This window comes from Oncorhynchus tshawytscha, linkage group LG27 (genome assembly GCF_018296145.1).
Source record: "Oncorhynchus tshawytscha isolate Ot180627B linkage group LG27, Otsh_v2.0, whole genome shotgun sequence".
In the NCBI taxonomy this organism is placed as follows: Eukaryota; Metazoa; Chordata; class Actinopteri; order Salmoniformes; family Salmonidae; genus Oncorhynchus; species Oncorhynchus tshawytscha.
The window spans coordinates 12,392,913-12,413,887 of NC_056455.1; the positions used below are offsets into that span (position 1 = coordinate 12,392,913).

General features: G+C 43.6%; 1 protein-coding gene and 1 long non-coding RNA gene across 3 annotated transcripts; both read left to right on the forward strand.

Moving 5' to 3' along the window:
- Positions 1–1,741: 1,741 nt before the first annotated feature.
- On the forward strand, positions 1,742–4,731 carry LOC112226105. The gene is made up of 3 exons (XR_002949677.2): positions 1,742–2,108; positions 4,179–4,349; positions 4,545–4,731. It is a non-coding gene; the product is annotated as an uncharacterized LOC112226105 (long non-coding RNA).
- A 2,126-nt stretch (positions 4,732–6,857) lies between these two features.
- On the forward strand, positions 6,858–20,885 carry LOC112226072 (DNA (cytosine-5)-methyltransferase 1). Of its 2 annotated transcripts, XM_024390289.2 has the most exons (35): positions 6,858–7,700; positions 8,430–8,472; positions 9,056–9,163; positions 9,313–9,562; positions 9,814–9,889; positions 9,969–10,074; positions 10,166–10,206; positions 10,295–10,349; positions 10,446–10,529; positions 10,731–10,840; positions 10,945–11,063; positions 11,213–11,305; positions 11,436–11,587; positions 11,797–11,984; positions 12,348–12,362; positions 12,626–12,809; positions 13,791–13,888; positions 14,237–14,390; positions 14,531–14,646; positions 14,737–14,938; positions 15,106–15,242; positions 15,843–16,022; positions 16,717–16,941; positions 17,130–17,322; positions 17,459–17,549; positions 17,693–17,827; positions 17,987–18,269; positions 18,383–18,524; positions 18,659–18,825; positions 18,925–19,102; positions 19,359–19,554; positions 19,857–20,020; positions 20,216–20,332; positions 20,422–20,533; positions 20,666–20,885. In XM_024390289.2, the coding sequence occupies exons 1-35, from the start codon at positions 7,654–7,656 to the stop codon at positions 20,701–20,703; spliced, it is 4,599 nt and encodes a 1,532-aa protein (XP_024246057.2). In that variant the 5' UTR covers positions 6,858–7,653; the 3' UTR covers positions 20,704–20,885. The 2 variants fall into 2 exon arrangements, with proteins under 2 accessions (XP_024246057.2, XP_024246058.2); XM_024390290.2 differs by lacking the exon at positions 12,348–12,362 and having other exon boundaries at positions 6,859–7,700.
- The last annotated feature ends 90 nt before the right edge of the window (positions 20,886–20,975 follow it).

The following is a 20,975-nucleotide window of genomic DNA, read 5'->3' on the forward strand; positions in this document are numbered from 1 at the left end:
TGTAGAAAAACATGTCCTGATACGTTTCACTTTCCAGGCCTATTGCCATCTTTCAAAATCCCACATGGCTGCATGAGGTGTAATCGAAAACTGATATTTAATCCAAACATGCTCTAACAAAGTCTAAAAAATACTTGTTTCAACATGAAAAAGCTCTATTCAAATGTTGCCATTATACTTTCTCCATTTAACCTTGGCCTTCACATCTAACAGCATGGTTTTAACTGCTTCCAGACTAACATGAGAAAGAGTTCTGTTGTGTGAAATGTTAGGGGTGACCATGTGGGGCGAGAGAGGTCAGGGAGGGAGAGAAAGAAAATGGGGTGTGGCAGGCTTAGTTTTGAGTAATTGTCATTTAATAGAGAGTGGCTATTTCTCTGAGAGCTCTAGGAAGATGGGAGACAGCCTTTTGAGGGAGAGGTTCTTGGCTGGCCTTGGGGGCAGACTCTGGGCCACAGCCCGGGAGAGGCTGACGGAGTGTGGCCTTGAAAGAGAGTCTGGTCTAGTTGCTGTCAGAAGTCCTGGATTCCTGGGTGGGAACATCGGCTAAATCAGCCCCAGGAGGCTGCGGTGCGGTCATGGCTAGATGGTATCCAGCTTTTGTCAAATTAGAGTCCGATTTGACTTTTCGTAGCAGGTTAGAACTTACGCAGCAGGTTAGTATAATTAACGTAGCAGGTTATGAGACTTTTAGGTTAAGGTTAGGAAAAGGGTTTGGTAAAATGCGAAAATGTACTTTTGAAGTTAATTTGACAAAAGCTGGATCCTTTTAGCCATGACCTTGCGCTGCTGGGAACGTGGCCAATAATTTCCAGCGCGCTCAGCAGGAAGATATGACAGAGTCCAGAAACCTGTAGGTGAAGAACACAAAAGGCATAAAGGGTTACGCTGTGCATTAAGCTCAACTGAAACAGCTGCATATGCTTAAAAAGACATGAACACACTCATGCCAGCCACACCCACAAACAGGCATCCACATTGGGAAAAACAAGACTGCACACTTGCGAGTTTAAAACATACAGGCACTTGGAGTCAGCTGCACATTCCTGTATAGATATAGCACAGAAAACACACACACACACACACACACAAAGGAGCTCATATGCGCTCAGCCTCAAGAAATTCACTGCACATCAACCGTAATGAACTAGTGCCACCTTGTGGTGAAAGACTAATTGTACTTGTACATTTCACTTTAATTCACAGCACTAATTTGTCATATGTTGAGTATGTATTAATATAATTATTTTTTATTGAATTAATGGATAATTTATTTCTACACATTCAATATTGACTTTATTTTTCGGTTGCATAATGCAAATAATATAGATCTATATCTATCTATTTGTTCCATTTGTCCTACCCAAAATAAATATGAAGAGATGCTGGCTTATGTTATGTGCTCAATGGTTCTGTGATGATTTTAATGACATTTTACTGCACACACCTGCAATTATTTAGGTTTGTTTTTCGACAAAATACAATGTTGCTATTGTGTACTGGACGTTCTACTAAATGAGTCCCTTTTGCGTCCCTTTGATATGTTAAGTAGACATTGTGCACCAATATTACATTTTAAAAGCCTGTTATATTAAACGAAGTACCCTTTAATATAGAACACGTTTTTAATATCAACAAATACACTATGTACCAGAAGTGTGGACTCGAGTCACATGACTTGGACTCGAGTCAGACTCAAGTCACAAATATGATGACTTGCAACTCAACTTTGACACCAATGACTCGTGACTTAACTTGGACTTGAGCCTTATGACTCGACCTGACTTGATACCCTCCCCAAACCCAAATATAAAAAACGATACTATTAAAAAAAGTGCGCAGCGCATCAACTCTTCATTTAACGGATTACAGTGTGAATCGGACAGCAGCCAATCAAGTTGTGTGTGGCAGTGCAGAGGAACGCCAGCGGGTGAATTCAGATGGAGCCCTTGGAATGATGATACCCAAAAGTATTATTTTCGGGTATAAAGACGACGCTGTATCAACAAAATACGGATTGCAATTTGCAAAACATGCGGGAAGAAAATTACAGACGGAGGTGCAACAATTTCCAACTTTGTTCGACATTTGTAGCTGCACAAAGAACGGTAAATCGTGGCTAATATATCCGACAGCTATCCATCACACGAGGTTGTGTGTTTATGAGTGTGTTTTTTGCTGGTTTGTGATGTCTGGAGCCTGTATTGTTATGTGCGCTCCTCACTACTTGACTAGATTAGATTAGATTGACTCGCCACCACGCTGTTTGGAGCTGGAAAATATCAAATGAGCACATTTGTGGCAGAGTGCTTCCTAGAATGGTTGTGTACTCTTCCTAACCTGCTGATTACGGCGAGTGCTTAAACTTGTGATTGTGTTAATGCTTCACACAAATCCCACCATCCCCCTTTCTGCTGTCCTCCGCAGTTTTGAGCTTTTCTCCATTGATAATGAAGGAAGAACGGCGGCTAATTTCATCTGCGGCACCGCATTCAGATACACTATTCCAGATAGAAATTCGTATTCTAAAATAGTTGAAATAGTTTTCCCCCCCACATCAATCTACACACAATATCCCATTATGACAAAGCAAAAACAGGTTAAGATTTTTTTGCTCATTACTTTTACATAAGTTTTCAGATCCTTTACTCAGGTACTTTGTTGAAGCACCTTTGGCAGCAATTACAGTGTTGAGTCTTCTTGGCACACCTGTATTTGGGAAGTTTCTCCCATTCTTCTCTGCAGATCCTCTCAAGCTCTGTCAGGTTGGATGGGGAGTGTCGCTCCAGGTCTCTTCAGAGATGTTTGATCGGGTTCAAGTCCTGGCTCTGGCTGCGTCACTCAAGGACATTCAGAGACTTGTCCCAAAGCCACTCTGCGTTGTCTTGGCTGTGTGCTTTGGGTCGTTGTCCTGTTGGAAGGTTATCCTTCACCCCTGTCTGTAGTCCTGAGCTCTATGGAGCAGGTTTTCATCAAAGATTTCTCTGTACATTGCGCTGTTCATCTTTCCCTCAATCCTGACTAGTCTCCCAGTCCCTAGTGCTGAACAAAATCCCTACAGCATAATGCTACCACCACCATGCTTCACCGTAGGGAGGGTGCCAGGGGTCCTCCAAATGTGACGCTTGGTGTTCAGGCCCAATATCTTGGTTTCATCAGACCAGAGGATCTGGTTTCTCATTGTCTGAGTCTTTAGATGCCTTTTGGCAAACTCCAAGCAGGATTTCATGTGCCTTTTACTGAGGAGTGGCTTCCATCTGGCCACTCTACCATAAAGGCCTGATTGGTGGATTGCTGCAGAGATGGTTGTCCTTCTGGAATTTTCTCCCATCTCCACAGAGGAACTCTAGAGCTCTGTCAGAGTGACCATCGGGTTCTTGGTCACCTCCCTGACCAAGGCCCTTCCCCCAATTGCTCAGTTTCCGGGCACCCAGCTCTAGGAAGAGTCTTGGTGGTTCCAAACTTCCATGTAAGAACAATGAAGGCCACTGTGTTCTTGGGGACCTTCAATGCTGCAGAAATGTTTTGGTACCCTTCCCCAGATCTGTGCCTCGACACAATCCTGTCTCGGAGCTCTACGGACAATTCCTTTGACTTCATGGCTTGGTTTTTGGACTCCAATCAAGTTGTAGAAACATCTCAATGATAATCGATGGATCAGCATGCACCTGAACTCAATTTCGAGTCTCATAGCAAATGGTCTGAATACTTATGTAAATCGTGTTTTTGGGTTTAAAAAAAAAATACATTTGCAAAAATGTCTAAACCTGTTTTCGCTTTGTCATTGTGGGGTAGTGTGTGTAGATTGATTAGATTAAAATATATATATATTATATACATTTTAGAATAAGGCTGTAACATCAAAGGGTCTGAATACTTTCCGAATACACTGTATTCAACTTCTCAGATGCATTCAGATTCAGTTTTCTAAATTCAGATTAAAAACCAGAGACATCATCCTGGGCCCTCAAACCAACAAGAGGCAAGGTACAACCAAGCCCACACACACACCAGAACAACAGTGGAGCGCACCATAGGCCTGCTGAAAGGACGTTAGCTGTGCTTGTCTGGGACAAGAGGCACACTGCAATACAAATACCAATTTCATATGCCTATGAAATGACATATCTTCAAATGACATTACATGAATGTAATACAATGTGCAAATTCCTTTTTAGGTTTTCTACATTGTCAAGGCTTGCAGTGTGCTCCACAACATTGCAATCAAAAATGTCATTCCACTGAATGACCAACTGAGACCTGATGAGCCCATGCCTGACAGGGAGTGTTTCCCACCACCCATAGGCCTGGCACTGAGGACCAGAGTGAATATCATACACCGGGTTTAGGTATCTGTTCTTCCAAATATTGTAATCAAATCGACAAGGAAAACACATTTACATTGCACCAAAATTTGTCTCACATGTTTGACACAATCAACAAGTTCTTTCAATGATTGATTTCTATATCAGGCCGTTGCATACATCCTCCAGCTGCTGTTTGAGTCCAATAATTGATGTGTTGATCTCTTCTTGTTGTTTCAGGACTGCATCACAGGCTGACTACATTGCTCACGTCACGTACGTGTAGCAAAATAAATTTAGAAATCTATATTATTCAATTATTGCACCTACACTGCTCGCGCGTGCCAATGAGTGTCTGCATTGCCAAGGGCTAAAATAGAAGTCAGTTCTATTTGTGACGCAGATCGCGCCGCAAATCCTGCCTCTCCCATCTTGGTTTATAGAAGCAGGTACCCCCGTGCCAACTCCTTATTGGTTATACCCACGTGGGTGACTGAAAGACGAACGAGGTCAGTGGCGATAATGCACCTAATTTATGAAAGTTGCCAATCACAATATAAAGTCAAGAGAAAAAAAGCCTGGAAAGAGATGACTAGAAACGATTCAATGGCCGTTTTATGTGTGGATTAATTGTCGGAGTAGAGGACCTTGTGCATTTCAGGTAAAATAACTCAATGTTTATATCCCAGGACAAATTAGCTAGCAACAGCAAGCTAGCTACAGTGCCTTGCGAAAGTATTCGGCCCCCTTGAACTTTGCGATCTTTTGCCACATTTCAGGCTTCAAACATAAAGATATAAAACTGTATTTTTTTGTGAAGAATCAACAACAAGTGGGACACAATCATGAAGTGGAACGACTTTTATTGGATATTTCAAACTTTTTTAACAAATCAAAAACTGAAAAATTGGATGTGCAAAATTATTCAGCCCCTTTACTTTCAGTGCAGCAAACTCTCTCCAGAAGTTCAGTGAGGATCTCTGAATGATCCAATGTTGACCTAAATGACTAAAGATAATAAATACAATCCACCTGTGTGTAATCAAGACTCCGTATAAATGCACCTGCACTGTGATAGTCTCAGAGGTCCGTTAAAAGCGAGGGTAATCGAGGCAAAGCTAAGAATCTCTAGATTAACTACCATGTAGTAATGAATAAATTGGCAAAATGTCTTTAAATTGACACTTCTGCGAACTGTCTTGTGCAAGTTTTAAATTGATGTAATACCTGTTAGCAAAGGTGTCAGATAGAGATGATGTGCAGGAGCTTGCAGGGATTTGTAGTCTTTCATGATGTCTACTTTGATGCAAATTTTGCATCAAAATTTTCAAAAACTTCTCCGAGAGAGATTTAAATGGTTATCAAAACGTGACGCCAGGGTAAGCCTACACAAAACGTGACGCCAGGGTAAGCCTACACAAAACGTGACGCCAGGGTAAGCCTACACAAAACGTGACGCCAGGGTAAGCCTACACAAAACGTGACGCCAGGGTAAGCCTACACAAAACGTGACGCCAGGGTAAGCCTACACAAAACGTGACGCCAGGGTAAGCCTACACAAAACGTGACGCCAGGGTAAGCCTACACAAAACGTGACGCCAGGGTAAGCCTACACAAAACGTCACGCCAGGGTAAGCCTACACAAAACGTCACGCCAGGGTAAGCCTACACAAAACGTCACGCCAGGGTAAGCCTACACAAAACATCACGCCAGGGTAAGCCTACACAAAACGTCACGCCAGGGTAAGCCTACACAAAACGTCACGCCAGGGTAAGCCTACACAAAACGTCACGCCAGGGTAAGCCTAACACAAAACGTCACGCCAGGGTAGGCCTACACAAAACACAGCCCTTATTTTGAAGTGTTTCTAAAATCCCCTATGAAAAAAATTATGTGGAAAAACGATTGGAACCGTTTCCCTGTTTGACTGCTAGGTTTTATGGGTATTATGACACTTCCAAATGTGGGTCTCTACAGGCTTTAGCGAAGTGTGCTAACAGTCTTTAATCTGTCCTCCTCTACCTTTCCTGGCTGGCAAAGTTGCAGCGCTTGACTTGGGCAGGAGCGCACCAGAGCTGAGTACCAGCATTTCAAATGTTCTACTGCTTGAGCTCCTGTTACTTTAGAAAATATTAGCTCAAAAGTATTGTGGAGCTTCTGGACCTAAATATAAACAGTACCTGCACCCAAATTGAGTACTGGCACCTATTTCAGACCAAGTCAAGCACTGTAAAACACCAGGATGTTGTCTCCGGTTTTCAATCTGAATGCATCTGAGAAGTTTAATATATGAATTTATATCAACTTTAAATTGTAGTTTGAAAACCAGGTACACAGACAGTGAATGCAATATCTACGACATTGAAACTAAATATATAAATATTTAATTGTAATATTCAATTGAATTTTAAAACTGAATGCAATATTAATTCAATTCAGTTTGAAATCATAAAATAAGTTAAATTTATGAATAAAATTTGTGCGTTACAAAATAAAATTATATTCAATTTCAAGATACAAATAAAAAAAATATGGAATTCAAATACAATTTCTGTTGCCACTGAAATGACCCATAAATAAACAAACCACTCCCTCGCGTGCGTTTGCCAAGTTGCCCCATGTCCACCAGATGCATATGCGTTTTGAAAATATTGAACGCATGGTACACAGAACACACCACCACCTAGTGCGGCATCCCTAACGTAGCGTGCGTACTGCTCCTTTGACATTGAATGACTTCAATGTCAAAGAGTTTGCGGCATCTCGTGGACATGAGGCGTTAGTTGTACAGCAGGTCACCATAAGAAATACATTTATAAAGCCAGCTATGTCTCTGATAAGTAAAAATATATATATCAACCATTATCACTATCAATCCGATTGCATTTGTGTCGTTCCTTGATTTCCCTCGAAAAATCAAATACGTTGTGGTGAACGAAGTTTTGTAGTATGCAAATCAATGGGGGAGTCAACAATTTAAAATATTCCATAGAGAGGTGAAGACATACTATGAAACAAACAGCCAATGCTAATGTATCATTTAATTAAACTATCAATGTAAACGTTGTTCAAAACCTTAATCGATACATGTATTAATGAAATTTGATCCCATATTCTCCATGCGTTTCACCTATACATCAACGTAATGGTAAAGCCCAAAATGCCCGGGTTTCCGCGCGAAAAGACGGCCCGCGCGCCTGAACTGCATATAGCTAGCCTACACCAGATGCCACACACATTGTTTTTCAGAGAGCTCTGATTTTAGCACATAGTTTTAACGATTCTTTGTCTTTTCTTGTTTTTATCTAAACGAGTTTTATATTTTAGTCTATCACGCTCACACTTGAAATGCCAGCCAATACCTCCTTGTTTCTGCCAGTGGATGTCAGGAAAAGGTAACGTTAAGCTAGCTAGCGCAAATGTAATGTTGCAGGGCTGTCATGTTCGGCTAGCTAGCTTGCAGCACACTGCGTTCAGTTCACTCTTTGTCCTGTCAAATAAGCACACATGCATGGCATGGGGTATTCTAATTCTCACCGCATCACACGATCCACCATTCCATGCACAATACTAAGAATTAATTTTGCCACGCTGAAACGGCTCTACTAACTGGATGGATGGATGGCTAGCTAGCTAGCATCTTCCACGGTTGTCCTATGCCATGTCTAGCTATTTAACTACCAAAGATGCGTTGTGCTTGGGAATAGATTTGGCGCCAAATAATACATTTTGGCTCATGTCAGCTGTTGCCTCTCACTTCAATATTGAATACATGCATGTTTTTATTTCCTAGTTGGCTAACTAATGTTAACTTTCGCGTTAATTGTTAGCTTGCTAGCTATCATTGACTATTTGTGAAATGTTAGCAACTCAAAACTGCTAGGTATCTACATTATCATGCTGTAAACGGACATTAACCAGCTTGCTTCTTGTTCGATGCTTGGTACAGTAACTAGGATAGGAATTCAAAATTAAGGTTCACAATCAGGTGTCCAGCTAGATGTCGTTAACATTTAGCGTTAGCGACCTGTCAACAAGTTGTGCCATGCTAATATGCTGGATTTGACTATGTTCATGTTTAGATCATTGTAGCGAGTGGGTAACACTTTGTTTTTTGTTTACAGGCTGGAGGTGTTGGAAAAAGATGAAGATGGGATATCTGATGAGGTGAGTGACCTGAACTACCAAGTTGGACATTTTGGTTTCGAATGCTAAAGACTTATTTACGTTTTCTGTTATTTCAAACGTTGACTAATGTCCAGAAAGCCGATCATGACTATCCCTTTGTGAAGTTGTGTTAGTCGTATGTACAAGATACACATGGTATACATCGTCCAACGAAATGCTTACTTGCAGGTTCCTTCTCGACAATAAGAAATAATATAAGCGAAAGTAAATGGCTCAGACTAATGAACTTTTTAACATAAGTATAATACAAGAATGCACAATCTGCAGTCTAATATTTACACCTGTTTTGGGGATTGGGGGGCAAGTGTTTACGTTGTGCATTATTTAGTGTGTGGCATAAAATCGTGTGGATGAGTGCATATGTGTGTGGAGGGCTGCTTAGTGTTCAGCGTTCTGATGGCTTGTAGCTACAAACTGTCTTGGAGCTTGTTGGTATAAGACCTCATGCTCGATTGTCTTCCTCACCATAGTTGGGTGAACAGCTTGTGGCTAAGCACTTAAAATAACTTAGATGGGTAGCACCTTCCAAAGCATGTCTTAAACCAGTTTATTTAACTCATAGGACCGTGTCAAAGAAAAGGTCAAGTTGGTGCAGGACTTCCTGCATCCGGATGCCCAGGATCAGCTCAGCAGCCTGAAAGCCAAGATGAAGAGTTCAGAGATCTCAATGGTGAGTTGTGGCTGCATCCTGTCAATCTAATGAATCCACTCACTCTGGCCCATCTCTCACTCCATAGAAATAGTATCTTTGGGTTTGTCCAAAATGGCACCTTATTTCCTATGTAGTGGTTTTGACCAGGGCCTACATGTTCCCCTCAGGATGGCTACCTCTCTAAGGTGAAGGCCCTTTTGGGACGTGAGCTGTGTGTGGAGAATGGCTCACACGGTGATGTTGTGGCGCAGAACTGCAAGAATGGCAAAACAAATGGCTCTGCAGCAAATGGTGACTCTCACAAGGAAGAGGATGAAGACGTAATCATGGACACCAAAGAGGCTGATGCCATGAAGTCTCCTTCTGCCCCCAAAGGCAAGGGAGGACGGAAGAGCAAGTCAGACTCTGAGCCCAAGAGTGAGTAGGAGTGGCTGGGAACATCAATTTCTCCCTGGATTAATCTATATAGTATCCATTTTCTGTGATGTCTCATGCTCTGAAAGATTGGTTCTGATGTCCATCTAATTGTTTTACCAAGCAACTTGTAAAACCCCAAACACATCTTAGAGAACTGTACATTTTGGGAAATGACCAAGTGTTGAGGCACATGGATGCAATCGATTCCAAATCCTTAAATAATAAAACATGGCTTCTTTACTTTTGTCCAGAATCTCCTGGTTCCAGAGTCACAAGAAACTCTGTCTCTGGAAAACAACCCACCATCTTATCAATGTTCTCCAAAGTGTGAGTAGGAAATCATCTGTTTCCCTTAACCTTTCAAGGTCTTGTGCATTCTGCTCATGAATAAACTTTTCCCTTGCAGTCAGAAGCGCAAGTCTGATGAGGTGAATGGAGAGGTTATGAATGGAGAGGTTACAAATGGAGAAGTGGAAGAGAAGGAGAAAGTAGACCGGGACACAGAGGAAGAGGTGAGGATCTTATTGTGTGGCACCTGTCACTCAGAAATGTGATTTACTCTTATTAATCAATGCACCTCCTAATCAGTTCTATCTGTTGTAGACACAAGAAGAGAAGCGTTTTAAAGTGGAGCCAGACAATAAGTAAGACCATTCACCTTTTATCCTCCCCCTTCAATTGGCCACACCCTTCCTCCAATTTGCATTGACTGTCTCCATCCTCTCTTCTCAGGCCAGTTGCAGAGGATGCCACTAGTGAGAAAATAAAGGCAGTGGCTGCAGCTAAGGTGAGGCTCATTCCTGTGCTCAAGCTGTTATATAATTTCATAATTTCAGAGCAGAGTTGCCATGTCAGTGTCACTGATGCTCATCTCCTGTTTCAGACTCCACCCCCTAAATGTCCGGACTGCAGGCAGTATCTGGATGACTCGGACCTCAAGTTATTTCAGGGAGATCCTGATAATGCGGTGAGAAACTCGAGGCTGTAATACTAAAGAAAAATGTGATACGGTGCCATTTTAACATGTCATTAGGGCCAACTGGATATTTGTTGATGACTTGCACTAAATAGGATTTCATAGAGTAAAACAATATGGATTTATTCTAGTTATGGTTTCATTGATTGACTGGTTAAACAACTTTTCTTGATTATGTTTGTATACTTACAGCTGGATGAGCCAGAAATGTTAACAGACGAGCGCCTCTCTCTGTTTGACTCGAACGAAGACGGCTTTGAGAACTACGAAGAACTACCCCAGCACAAGATTACCAACTTCTGGTGAGTGGTCCCTCCATGCTGTCCCTTCAATTGTATACAGCATCAGCTTTTTAGTGCATGTTTTTGCTGTCACCTTGGTGAAGGTGAACTGTTCTTTGTTGCAGTGTTTATGACAAGCGTGGCCACCTGTGTCCATTTGACTCTGGGCTCATTGAGAAGAACGTTGAGCTGTACTTCAGCTGTGCAGTCAAGCCTATCTATGATGACAACCCCTGCATGGATGGTATGGCCCTGACCTTTTTCACACTAACAATGTTTATATATTTGTTTTCCTCCAACCATAGTTGATTTACAATCTTTAATAAACAATTTTATGTAAGATATACTTGAGTGGTGTACCTATGGCTAACTACTGTACTGTTATTTTTCTAGGTGGGGTTCCTGCCAAAAAGCTTGGTCCCATCAATGCCTGGTGGATCACTGGTTTTGACGGAGGAGAGAAAGCCTTAATTGGATTCACTACAGGTAATCTAATCAAGAGCTTCCTTTAGGTTTATTTAAGTGGATTGAATGTTAAAACATTAGCCTAATGCCTATACTCGGTGTGTATATAGTGACTCAGACCTCTAACCCATGACGTCTTCTCTATCTCCAGCCTTTGCGGACTACATCCTGATGGATCCCAGGGAGGAGTACGCCCCCATCTTCGCTGTGATGCAGGAGAAGATCTACATGAGCAAGATGGTGGTGGAGTTCCTGCAAAAGAACCCTGACGTCAGCTATGAGGACCTCCTCAACAAGATTGAGGTGAAATACTAAGATTGTTTGGTGTAGATGCTTGACTAGGGTCGTGTTTATTAGTGCAAAATGTTCAGTGTTGCCACTACAGTTTATTAGATAAGTGCAGGTAGTTATTTTTCTGTTTGGTGTCTCACGAAAATGGCCCACATCTTCACACATGGCAACATCAGCTTCAGCACTGACTTGACTCACCAGCTCTCCTCTTTGCCCCTAAGACCACAGTGCCTCCTGCTGGGCTGAACTTCAACCGCTTCACAGAGGACACACTGCTGCGCCACGCCCAGTTCGTGGTGGAGCAGGTGGAGAGCTACGACGAGGCCGGGGACTCTGACGAGCAGCCAATCATCGTCACCCCCTGCATGAGGGACCTGATCAAGCTGGCTGGGGTCACCCTGGGAAAGAGGTAATGATAGGACCTGGTATTGTCAGATGTTGCAACAGACTTGCCAGTTATAAGCACAACCCCCCCCTGGTAGTGCTGTCTGCTTCTCACTAGGCTGTGTGGCTGGAAGAGAATCCTAACTCTTAGCATGAAGTTAAAATGGCAGACTGTCGGTCAATAGCTGGATTGAAGATGCACTTCAGTCTAATTGGCTGTGGTTTATTTTCTGTTCAAACCGTAAAGTTAAAGGTCCAGCCACCAGAGCTGTGTATGTTCACATGCAGATTTGTGTTGGGGACAATAAGGGGGTTATGTTTGTCTCCCTGCTGTTTGTTCCCTCTGGTCCCTGGTGTTTAACACTCCTCTTGACATTCCCTAATGCAGCATGCTGTTGTACTGGTAGGTATTCTACAGCCCTTCGGTCTGAAAATATCCTTGGCTTGTTTGGTGTGCATTGCAACAAATGTGTTGTCATAGAGCAATTTGGTGAACTGTATAGCTCATCTCAATTTGTGCTGTTTGTCATTTTAAAAAATCTGCATGCCTACTAAAAGCATGGCTGCTTTGGCTGTCGAGAGCTTGAACACAGCATTACTACATTTTATACTAATATTATAATAATTGATTGCATTGGGCCAACACCTGCTTCTTTGCCTTCATAGGAGAGCTGCTAGAAGACAGGCCATCCGCCATCCCACCAAGATTGAGAGGGACAGCAAAGGAGGGCCCACTAGAGCGACTACCACCAAGCTGGTCTACAAGATCTTTGACACTTTCTTCTCTGACCAGATTGATCAGAATGAGAAGGATGGCGGAATCAAACGCCAGCGCTGCGGTGTCTGTGAGGTAACTTACTAAGTGCCGATCTGAATGAGGTTGAGCCAAGACTTGGAGGAGCCTTATTTAATTGCACTTTGAATAAGTGCAAACCTTCTGCCAAGCGAACTAGTTAAACTCTTTATGCAACTAATTGGTCTCCTGTTCATAATTGAAGCATTTATTTAACTAGGCAAGTCAGTTAAGAACAAATTATTATTTACAATGACGGCCTACCAAAAGACCTCCTACGAGGGCTGGGATTAAAAATGAATTGCATAAAAATATAGGACAAAACACACATCACAACACAGCATGGCAGCAACACATGGTAGCAGCACAAAACATGGTACAAACATTGGGCACAGACAACAGCACAAAGGGCAAGGGGGTAGAGACAACAATACATCATGCAAAGCAGCTACAACTGTCAGTAAGTGTCCATATTGTCATTGAATGAAGAGATTGAGCTAAAACTGTCCAGTTTGAGTGTTTGTTGCAGCTCGTTCCAGTCACTAGCTGCAGCGAACTGAAAAGAGGAGCGACCCAGGAATATGTGTGCTTTGGGGACCTTTAACAGAATGTGACTGGCAGAACGGGTGTTGTATGTGGAGGATGAGGGCTGCAGTAGATATCTCAGATAGGGCAGAGAGAGGCTTTAGAGGGTTTTATAAATAAATAAATATCAACCAGTGGGTCTTGCAACAGGTATACAGAGATGACCAGTTAACAGAGGAGTATAGAGTGCAGTGATGTGTCCTGTAAGGAGCATTGGTGGCAAATCTGATGGCCGAATGGTAAAGAACATCTAGCCGCTCAAGAGCACCCTTACCTGCCGAGCTGTAAGTTACAACTCTGTATTCTAGCATGGGTAGGATGGTCATCTGAATCTGGGTTAGTTTGGCAGCTGGGGGTGAAAGAGGAGTGGCTATGATAGAGGAAACCAAGTCTAGATGTAGCTTAGGTATGCCCTAGTTTAAAACACTCATGTTCTCATTTCTCTGTCCTCAGGTTTGCCTCGTTCCAGACTGTGGCAAGTGTTCAGCCTGCAAGGACATGATCAAGTTTGGGGGTAGTGGTCGCAGCAAGCAGGCTTGCCAGAAGAGGAGGTTAGTTGGCTGATCTTTAGTGCCCCTTAGTTGCCTAGGTAAATGGTTCCTGCCATGGCTGTTTCTGAACACTCATAACATTTTGTTCCAGAACACTGTTCCTTCCCATGAACTCATTCTGGAAAAACAGTTCTGAGACTGTTAAAACAAACTCCTCTCTTATTAATTTTTTTAAAACTGCCACTAAGTGTGAACTGGGCCATGGGGTGGGGATGGGGATACACTAGCCAGCTAATGAACCTCTTCAGAGCCCTTTATTTCAAATTGGGAGCTTATGTTGTAGGTATGGTGGCTTGAACTCATTGGCTAATGTGATCTGCTCTCTTATCAATGTAATTAACCCACCAGATGCCCCAACCTGGCAGTAAAGGAAGCTGAGGATGATGAGAACATAGAGGAGGAAGAGTTATTGCCTGTAAAGGCCCCTTCAAAGAAGGTGTCCAAGGCCAAGACTAAGAAGCAGAGCAATGGCAAGCTGACCTGGGTTGGAGACTCTATCAAAGTATGTACTCCTTCGTGTTGTAGGAAGTTCTTAACCTCAAAATGGTCAAAATATCCCTTAGTACACTAGACTTGGAATATCAAAAATGTGTAGGCAATTTGACTGACTTGGGATAAAGGTTCTCTCCTTCCTATGTTCAGACTGAGGGGAAGAAGCAGTACTACATGAAGGTGCGTATGGACAATGAGGTGCTAGAGGTGGGAGACTGTGTTTCTGTCAGCTCTGATGACCCATCAATCCTGCTCTACCTGGCCAGGTAGGTTCTATAGCAGTTTAAGAATCTTGACTTGGCCTTTATTGGTTTCTGTATGGCTCAGGGGTTGACCGTCTTGTCTTGGGTCTCCAGAATCACATCTCTGTGGGAGGATAACAATGGGAAGTGGTTCCATGCCCACTGGTTTTGCCGTGGTACAGATACTGTACTGGGGGAGTCCTCTGACCCTCTGGAGTTGTTCCTGGTCGAGGACTGTGAAGACATGCAGCTGAGCTACATAGAGGGCAAGGTCAACGTCATGTACAAGGCCCCCTCAGACAACTGGTTCATGGAGGTAAGAATTCATTGGCTTTATCGCTCTTTAAGCGGAGTTGCCAGCCTGGTCCCAGATCTGTGCCTGCTGTCTTTCCAACTCCTACAGTCCTTGTCATGCCAATTGTCTATACAGCTACTACTCCATGCACCTCATCACTGATGTATTTCGTACCACTGTGTTTCCAGGGTGGCATGGTAGAGGACATCAAGGTGATTGACGATGACAATGGGAAGAATTTCTTCTACCAGCTGTGGTATGAAGGAGACTGTGCCCGCTTTGAGACCCCGCCCACCTTCACACCCCAAGAGGACCGCAAGTACAAGTGAGTCAAAATTGACATTTAAAGTGCTGATAGGGCTGTCAAGTACTTACATTTGGAGCTCTGAAAATCTAGTACTGGAATACCTTAAAGCTGACATTTCCTCCGTGTGGTTCTTGAAAAGTAATTTAGAAATTTGTTGTAGCCAAGGTTTTTAAATAAGCTCTTCTGCTCCAATGATTTAATTTCTGAGTAGTTTGATGTGGACTTTCATTTCTTTCCTGCAGTTTCAATTAACTGGTGTTTTAAAACCATTATTAACCGGTTATTTTGACATCAAATGTTGTCTTGAACGTGGCTTGCCATACAAGGGGACATTTTGGGTGTTTTTAAAAAATAAAAATAAAACATGATACAATAACCTACATCTCAAATGGCAAAATGTTGAATTCCAATGCATAGTGCCTTTGGAAAGGCTTGTCAAGTGGTAATGCTGTTTTTCTTCTATACGGCAATTCAATACAAATTGAGGTCTTCAAATTACAATTCAGTGCTTGAAAGTCCTTGAATTTGACTTTGCAATGTCTGAACCTTTTAAGTGTTTGACATTTGATGGGAGGATTAGTAAGTTGGTCTTGGGTTACCGTGTCTCCTGTATTTCAGCTTCTGTGCCAGCTGTAGTAGGGCTGAGGAGAGGGAAGAACAGGAGACTCCTCGGGTGTTTGAACCCATAAAGGATGAGGACCACGACTCCAAGGCCTTATATGCTCTGGCCTGCCTGAAGGGAGAGCAGTTCAGAGTGGGAGACAGCTGCTACCTGCCCCCTGATGCATACAACTTCAGGTGAGTGGAACATCCAGGAATACTGACGCTTATACATGGCATTGTTGAATACTTTCTGATTGATATGTTTGGTTTGCTAAACTAGCAAGTCTGTTTGTTTAGTCACCAAGGCAACTAATGTAGTGATCTCGTAAACTTGCTATCTACTTCAGTGGATGTTGAAAACATTTCTAGTGGCAAATGTGTTCATTTATAGCCTTGGTATAACAGGCATAAATAACTCTGGACTCTGCATTCTCTGGACAATAATGCAACGCCGTGGCACTTTAGTTTGGCTCCGCTAGCACACCACACCTTCCACGTTCATGATTTGCATAGGATGCAAAGCCCCTTGTTGATTCTCTTACATCAGTGATATTCAAAGTCTGAGTCATGGGGTAATTGCGGTGGGGTCGCGACAACACAAATTATTGTAACAAATTAAGAGTACAGGTTATTGTATGGGACAGTATGCAAATGTTTTTGGGAAAGATCTGTTAATAAGGGATAAATCTTATGAATTAAAGATCATTTGATGTAAATCTAAATGTATTGAGTTTGTCGTTAGATTTGGAGGGGTGGGTCCCTAGAGATTCTGGTGCAAAATTGGGGTCCCTGCTGAAAGAGTCAATACCACAGGCAAATTCAACATCAGCTTTTGAAAAACTTTTTTATATATACATCTCCCCTTACCTTAACATTTTCTTGTGCTCAGTGTGAAGGCAGCAAGTCCAGTGAAGCGTCCTCACAGGAAGGAGGATGTTGATGAGGAGTTGTACCCAGAGTACTACAGGAAGCATTCAGACTACATCAAGGGCTCCAACCTGGATGCCCCTGAGCCCTTCAGAGTGGGACGCATCAAGGAGATCTTCTGCCACAGACGCAGCAACGGGAAGGCTGACGTGTCTGAAGTCAAACTGCGCTTGTACAAGTTCTACAGGTGAGCACCCAAGTCAAATGTCATGGTAGAACTGCAAAGAAGGACCCCTTGGATCCATGCCAAATGTAGTAACTTTTGTACAATAAGAATTTCGGCCTAAAATGCATCTCTTCACTGTAAGGAGGTGAACTGGTGCCAATATATGCATGTCTGTGGTTTTACTTTACTCTTAATGTTCCCCCTCTCAGGCCTGAGAACACTCACAAGGGGGCGAAGGCAGGTTACCACACAGACATCAACCAGTTGTACTGGAGTGACGAGGAAGTGACAGTCAACATGTCAGAGGTGCTGGGCCGTTGTCGTGTGGAGTACGGAGAGGACCTGAATGAGACCGTTCAGGACTTCTCCTCAGGTGGACCTGACCGATTCTACTTCCTTGAGGTGAGGCTGGACAAGATGAGAAGCAATTGATCAACTTTAACTTCCCATATTAATCTTGCATGCTAATAAGTAGCTGAGATGCTCATTTGAGGAAGTTTGCTCAAGATGGTAATATCGGTCTCCTTCTAACTCAAAGGCTTATAATGCCAAGTCCAAGAGTTTTGAGGACCCACCCAACCATGCCCGCTCTGCTGTGAACAAGGGCAAGGGGAAAGGGAAGGGCAAAGGTAACTACTTTCCTCTGGGACTTATTGCCAGTCACATAGTTCTCTCCTTTTGAAATGTCCTCTTGCCTATTACAGGTTTAGGCTTGTCATGAGGCTTCTCTGACTACTGTTGTAACTGTGGCTCCAAACCCCCTGCCCTCCAGGTAAAGGCAAAGGGAAGTCATCTTCTGTTCAGGAGCCTCCAGACCAGGAGCCTCAGGACCCCAAGGTGCCCAAGCTTCGTACCCTGGATGTGTTCTCTGGCTGTGGTGGGCTCTCTGAAGGCTTCCACCAAGCTGGTTAGTAGTTTCTTTACTTCAACAGCTTGGGAAATATCTAAGTTGTTTGTGACCACGAGGGAACTTTTTAATATTCAGGTAGAATTTGTTACAAGAGTAATGTTAAGTGTTTGTCAGGCCACATAGTGACTGCAATTTGTTGTTGCCCCTACCTGTCAGGTATCGCCGAGACTCTGTGGGCCATCGAGATGTGGGACCCAGCAGCCCAGGCCTTTAGACTGAACAACCCGGGCACCACAGTGTTTACAGAGGACTGCAATGTGCTGCTAAAGCTGGTGATGTCTGGAGAGAAGACAAACTCCCTGGGCCAGCGGCTACCCCAGAAGGGAGACGTGGAGATGCTGTGTGGAGGCCCTCCCTGTCAAGGCTTCAGCGGCATGAACCGCTTCAACTCCAGAACCTACTCCAAATTCAAAAACTCTCTGGTGGTGTCTTACCTCAGGTCAGTTAAACATATGTAGGAGTATATTATTGATCTGTCCAAGTACAGAAGCTCCAGTCTAAGTGGTTGCTGTGTAGTTGTATACTTTTCCCCTAACGTGTATTCTCCTATAGTTACTGCGACTACTACAGACCCAAGTTCTTCCTGCTTGAGAACGTGAGGAACTTTGTCTCCTTCAAAAGTTCCATGGTCCTGAAACTGACTCTCCGCTGTCTTGTCCGCATGGGCTATCAGTGCACATTCGGAGTCCTTCAGGTGAGTTAACTTAAGCTGACGTGTTTCTTTCTGATTGATTGAATCCAATAGTCTGCAGTATTACGCAATGTTTTTAGTTATTGTGAAAGTCATTCATGGGATATGCTTGACCTCTGCTGTCCACTCCTCCCAAGGCTGGGCAGTACGGTGTAGCTCAGACGCGGCGCAGGGCCATCATCCTGGCGGCCGCGCCTGGGGAGAAGCTTCCTCGCTACCCAGAGCCCCTACATGTGTTCGCTCCCCGGGCATGCTCTCTCAACGTGGTGGTGGACGACAAGAAATATTTCAGCAACGTCACACGGTAACCAGCCACCAGTCAATGTAAAAGCGTGTGGTTGTATAGCTTGTGATGTGAAGGATGAGGGTTGTCTAGTTTCTGATTTGTTCCTTCCTGTTTCAGAGGTAATGGTGGCGTGTACAGGACCATCACAGTCAGGGACACCATGTCTGACCTGCCAGAGATCCGCAACGGAGCGTCTGCTCTGGAGATCTCCTACAACGGAGAGCCCCAGTCCTGGTTCCAGAGGCAGATCAGAGGCACACAGTACCAGCCCATCCTCAAAGACCACATCTGCAAGGTACAGCTGCTGCCTCATAGTTACAATAACCTGGTGGCTCAGCCATAGGTGTGGCTCGGTCATTGGAGTCTCTTGGATGTCTCAGTGCAGCTTAGTGAAAAGCTGTTTGGTTTTTACAGGAGCAAAGAGCACCACACCTGGGGAGCAAATTTTTAGTGCCTGTTGTGCTTGCGACATTGGTTAAATGAGAACTGTCACGAGGATGGGTGGACGATAGCTTTCCCTGAAACCAACTAAGTCCCTCTTTGGTTCCCAGGACTTGAGTGCCCTTGTAGCAGCCCGTATGAGGCACATCCCCCTAGCACCTGGCTCTGACTGGAGGGACCTGCCCAACATGGAGGTCCGGCTGAGGGACGGGACCTCATCCAAGAAGCTCCGCTACACCCACCCTGACAAGAAGAATGGCCGCAGCAGCTCTGGAGCACTGAGGGGTGTTTGTACTTGTTCAGGAGGTACTCAATTTTATGGATATTTAGGCCATACAAATGTTATTAAATGCTTAATGATTTCATTTGTTTCCATTTTAAATACAATAGCAACCTAAATCAATCAACACCTAGCAACCTAATCAAGTTAGCCTCTTTGCTAAAACAGTGGGTGCTTGGAGTGTTCATAACTCTGACAAATAGTCTTAACCTGTTCATTTTTATAGCACTTTTTCAGGTCAGATGGCCGATGTAATTTGGATGGCAAATCCAAGGGTTTGTTGTAATGATGTCTGTAGACATGTTCTGATTGTTGTCCTGTCCTCTAGGGGTTCCCTGTGACCCTGCTGACAGGCAGTTCAACACTCTGATCCCCTGGTGTTTGCCCCACACGGGGAACCGCCACAACCACTGGGCCGGCCTCTACGGCAGGCTGGAGTGGGACGGCTTCTTCAGCACCACCGTTACCAACCCTGAGCCCATGGGCAAGCAGGTAAAATCTAATACTGTACCAGCTCTAGCAGAATTGATGAATGGCTAGGACCATTTCACCTCGGGACACAGCCATGTAATAACATGTACAGTGGTTGTAGTTTATAAATACTAGTCTACAGAAATGTATTGGTCTCCCTCCTGCAGAGCTGTAATGTTGGGTGCTTTAAGTACTAAATGTCCTGTCATGTTTTAGGGTCGTGTCCTGCATCCAGAGCAGCACAGAGTGGTCAGTGTGAGGGAGTGTGCGCGCTCTCAGGGCTTCCCTGATACCTACCGCTTCTTTGGAAATGTTCTAGACAAACACAGACAGGTACTGGACTTGGGTCTCTGTTCTCCATCAAGAATTCAATCCCCTCCTAGAAAATGCCTTGAGTGACACTTTTTTTGTACCCCCCTCAGGTTGGCAACGCTGTTCCTCCACCACTCTCCAGAGCCATTGGACTAGAGATCAAGAAGTGTGTCTTAGAGCGGATCAAGGAAGAGAATGACAATACAAAAGAGAATGAGAAAGGTTAGGCCTGCTCAAAGTGCATCCTGTGGTGGTTACTGCTATTTGGGCATTTTGATGAATTACTGATAGTGGCTTTAATGTGGATGAGAAGCATGTCATCGGTATCCATACTATGTCATTTTCCTCCCTCAGAGAATGGGAAGCAGGAGAAGATGGAGGTGTTGGACTAGTGCCCGGCCCTATTCCAAGCCACAGGAGCTCCTCATTTTTTAAACGAGCTGGCCAGTCTGCAGTACCATTCCATGTTTATGATTTTTAAATGTGATTTTTAACCGTGTTTGGAAAGTGAAAATAAATTGTATGTAGTTTTTATATGTTGTAATATTTCAAATAAAGCTCTTATTAAATGGCAGTTCCTTGTAACTTTGTCTTGGCGTCAGATTTTTAAAAAAGCAGAAAATCTGAATACATGCATGGGACATTAGTCATGAACTCTAGTTAA